At 64.5% G+C, this 4,315-nt stretch overlaps 1 protein-coding gene across 1 annotated transcript in view; it reads right to left on the bottom strand.

Moving 5' to 3' along the window:
• The window catches only part of ADAMTS7 (ADAM metallopeptidase with thrombospondin type 1 motif, 7), a 77,502-nt gene that overhangs the window by 3,382 nt on the left and 69,805 nt on the right, over window positions 1-4,315 (bottom strand). The window contains exons 27-30 of the mRNA XM_010843403.1: window positions 3,796-3,969; window positions 3,564-3,710; window positions 2,389-2,551; window positions 7-80 (exon numbers count right to left, since the gene is read on the bottom strand). Coding sequence (XP_010841705.1) covers window positions 7-80; window positions 2,389-2,551; window positions 3,564-3,710; window positions 3,796-3,969 — 558 coding nt within the window. The remainder of the gene's footprint in view (window positions 1-6; window positions 81-2,388; window positions 2,552-3,563; window positions 3,711-3,795; window positions 3,970-4,315) is intronic.

Below are 4,315 nucleotides of genomic sequence, written 5' to 3'. Positions count from 1 at the left end.
GCGGACGGTGGGCAGCTGGCAGCGGCCCAGCAGGCGCAGCGTCTCACAGAAACCGAAGGACAGGCGATCGCGCTCGCAGCCTAGGGGCGCAGGGGGGCGGGTCAGGACCTGCAGGCTGGGCACCCCGGACGCCCCCCTGCCCGTGCCAGGTGGGAGGAGCTTCCCTGAGATTTTACCTGGGCCATCTCCCTATCCCCAAAGACCTTAAGGAGACCTGCAGCCACCCCCAGAGCGTCAGCCTGCTGTTTCTGGAAGGGCTCCCCTCGGCCTGAGGAGTAGATCTCCAGCGGCTCCCTGTCCCTCCTGCCCTTGGCCTGGACCCACCACCCTAGGACTGGGGAACTGGGCTTGCTGGGCTCGGATGTCCAGAGGAAGACCCTGAGACCCCAGCCCTGACTCCTCAGGGGCTCGTGGGAAGCCAAGGAGCCTGCCACCCTTTCCGTCTCTGTGGACCCTGAGTGACCCCAAGGGCCTGGCACACAACTCAAGTCCCAGGGGCCTCCTGCCAGCCTACAGTGGCCTCTGCCCCCCACCCCTACCCTCTATCCAAAGGCACCTGTCCTGCCAGACCTCCCTGCCCCCTGGGCTGTACCCAGCCTCAGCCTCCAGGTCGCACACCGGAAGAGTCCCGTCAGCCAGGCCAGTCACTGAGGCCCCAGGAGAGGAGGTGTGACCTGGGCCGTCAGGCCATCAGCAGAGCCCAGGCCTCCTGAGGAGGGACAGATGGAGGCTGCCTGTCCGAGGCTGAGGCTGAGGCTTGGCCGGCCCTCCTGCCCCATGCTTATCAGAGCTATTTAGGGAAGCAGCTTGCTTCCAGCCTCCTGGCCTCGTTCCCGCTGCCGGTGACAGCTTCCAGCTGCCGCCCGGCCCTGCTCACTTCAGCAGACATCCCGTGGGAGGAGAAGCAAGAAGGCAACTGGCAGCCCTGGCCCTGGGACATCCCCGGGGCCCAGCTGAGGGCACAAGGCAGCAGGCTGGATCCCCCACCCTGGCTCTGGGCAGCGGCTCTAACCTACACATCCGCCAACCTGCGTCCTGTTCCCACCGTTGAGACCTCAGGCAAGTTTCTGAACTTCTCAGGGGGCCCCAGTCCCCTCCTCTGCCAGTAACCCCCACCTCCACAGGCAAACGGATGTGGCCCTGCTATGTCAGCTGCCTCACAGGGTGTGATGACCGCACACCCTGGAGTTTCCAGACTTTTCAGACGTCCTGCCGACAAGTCATCAAAACATCCTGGGGACTCCAGGGGCTCAGCATCCTGGTCACTTCGTTGCCCTCCCCCCTTAAACGGCTCACTTGGGTGCTAACAGCTACCTTAGGGCTGTGTGCAGGCCGTGGGGCGGTGCTTGCTGGATGAATGCGGAGGGCAGGGCACTCGGGGCGGGTGGGATTTCTGCTGGGCCTCGAGGTAATGGGGCAACAGGCCTTCCCTGCCAGTGGCAGGGGCAGCAAGGCATGGCCCTGGCTAGGCTGGGCCTGCCCAAGGGCTGCCAAGGAGCCAGTTGCTGGTACAGAAGGCAGCTTGGGCCAGGTACCCTGGCAGCTGAGGGCCAAGTCTGTCCTGGGGAGGGGGCTCTGTCCCCTGATCAGGGGCCAGACAGTTGACGGCAGAGGAGCTGCTAGGTTCCCGACAGGGGCAGTTCCAGGCGCTCCTGTAGACCTTGTGGTGAGGGATGACAGTGTCCACGAGGGAGAGGAAGAAGCCAGCCTTCCCTGAGCACCTCCTGGGCTCTTCAGCCCAAGACATCACTTGGGGGAGGGGAGTTGTCTGCCCCTTTATGCATAAGACAGGGAAGGGAGCGCCAGGCCACACAGCTGGTGAGAGGAGGCCAGGTGTGACCACAGGGCCACCGTTTCCTGTGTTCAGCACTGCAGGGGGCGGCTGGGCTGCAGGAAGGAAGTGTGTGTGCGCCCAAGTGTGTATATGTGTGTGTCTCTGGCTCAGGCTCTTTCTCCAGGAGGACCCAGCTGGCCAGGAAGCCACCAGCTGCTGGGAGCAGGACCCTAGGAGGGAGGTCCTTTCCCAGGGTCACACAGCTTGCTCTGGGCAGTCTTCCTCTGGCCAGAGCTGGGGAGGGGGCTTCCCCCAGGCCTGGGCCCCACAGCCTCAGGGACATCCCTAGCCTCACTCCAGGAAGAGGGGGTAACTGAGACCCAGATGGAAAAGGAGCTCGCCTGGGGGCCAGGCTGCTGCTTCCACTCCTCCCTGAGCTAGACAGAGCTGCCTGCAGGGAGGGAGGCCCCTTGCTCTGACCCCAGCACTGCCCCAGCCTCTGCGTGGCACCCCCCTCCGTCAGCCTGTGCTTTGGGGGGACAGCTCCATGAGTCCCATCTCCCCACCGTCCACCCCGCCCCCAGCCCCAGCAGAGAGCCGCGTGGGGCACTCACGTGGCGGCTCGGTGAGCTCACAGTCCTGGGTGCCGCATGGCCGCGAGCTCTCAGGCCAGGCCTCGTGGCCGCACAGATCGCTGTCTTCCTCGGGCAGCCCGGTCTGGGTGTTGACGCACTTGACCAGGCGCCGCTGAACACCGCCGCCACAGGGAGCTGAGCACTGCGGGGAGCGGGGGCGGGGGGTGAGCATCCCCTGGGCCAGCCCTGCAGGGGGGCATCCCAGGCCATCCCCAGGGCAGTGGCTGCCTTCGCCAGGAAGCCTGGCTCCTGGTTCCCAGCCCCAACCCTCTGGCCTCCTCAGAGGGTCCGGTGTGTCCCCAGAGGCCACCAGTGTTCACTTGCAGGAACGGGGCAGGGGGGTGGTGGTGGGGGAAGCTGTCGGCCCCTCACATGGGATGGGACATGCCCCAGGGCTGGGAGAACTGCATGGGTAGTGGAAGGGAGGGAGACAAAGCTTCTCAGGAAGGGCCCACCGTCCCCAGTCAGGCTCTGTTCCTGTCAGTCGGGGTCTGACATTTTTAAAAGGCCCTAGAATTAAATCTGTGCCAAGATTGTGCCAGGCCCTGTGCTAAGCGCCTCACCGTGTGACTTCATCTAATCCTTACAACCCCATTTTACAGATGAGACAACAGAGGCCCAGCAAGGTGAAGCAACCTTCCCAGGGTCCCTCGGCAGGTCCCCCAGTGGGACAAGGACTGAGATTCCCAAACCTGCGAGCTCCAAACAGGCCTGGCAGGAAGGGTCCTGCTCAGCTGAGGCCTCAGTGGCCATTCCCCTACCCCCTCCGCCCGTCTGGCCTTTGTTTGGTCTCCTAAGCAGCCCCGTGTCCGTCACTCCTGCCCCAGGACTTTGCATGTGCTGCTCCCTGCGTGCTTCCCCTCGACAGCACAGACCCCGCTGGTCTTCCTCTACGATCCCCTCCTCAGAAGGCCTTGCCTGACGTCACAACGCACATCCGTTCGTTTTTGGTTTGTCTCCCTGGTGGGCCGTGAGTTCCAGTGGGGCATGGACCTTGTCAGGCTACCACTGCCATCTGCAGAGGCCACAGGGACCCTGGCATGCAGGACGCACTCAACAACTCTTTACGTGAAAAAGGTCTGATGGATGCCTGCTGACACAGGGCCTCCTGTCCACAGGCCCTCTCCCCGCCCTGAACCCCCGCACTTGCTCACCTGGCCCCAGGGCCCCACCACCCACTGCGTGCAGGGGTGGGTGTTGCAGGACCGCGTGCTGTTGGGTCTCAGCGCCTCCTCACAGAGGCCTGGCTCCGGGCAGGTCACAAGACGCTGCTGCTCACCACCGCCACAGGCCTCGGAGCACTGGGAGGGCAGGGGAAGGGTCTGCGGGCTGCCAGCATCCGAGGACACCCCCACTCACTCCCATCCCCAGATCTCTGAGCCTCACCTCCCTCCAGGAAGAGGTGTACCAGCTGAGGCAGGGTTGGGCCCCACAGGGCCGGCGGGGGGGCGGCTTGGTGGGCCCCGGTTGGCAGTGGAAAGGCCGCAGTGGCTGGAGGTCCCGTGTGTCCACACACTGCACGTCCCGTGTGGAGGAGCCCCCGCCGCAGCTGCGGGAGCACTGGAGGCCGAGGGTCCCGTGTGTGCACACACAGAACCCAGCGGGGGTGGGGGTGAGCATCGGACTCCCCTCCCACACCACCCCCACTGCCAGGGCAGGTCCCTTAAGAGTCCCAGGGAGAGGCCATGGCTGACCGGCCTCGGGCAGAGGGTGATGTGGCCAGGGGCTGCCCCAGGGTGGGACAGATGGATAAAGAGAGGAACAGAGGAGAAAATGAAATCCCGAGGGTTATAGAAAGTACAGAGAAAAGGATACAGGCAGTAAGAGGAGGGGCCTGGGGCAGGCTGACCCCCACACAGATGGGGCATCCCGGAGACCAGAAATTAAAGTGCAAAGCTGTGCACAC

Source organism: Bison bison, unplaced genomic scaffold, assembly GCF_000754665.1.
Source record: "Bison bison bison isolate TAMUID 2011002044 unplaced genomic scaffold, Bison_UMD1.0 scf7180017864181, whole genome shotgun sequence".
Classification (NCBI taxonomy): Eukaryota; Metazoa; Chordata; class Mammalia; order Artiodactyla; family Bovidae; genus Bison; species Bison bison.
Note: the sequence above shows the minus strand (reverse complement) of the source record. Positions and strands in the feature narration are given on the sequence as shown.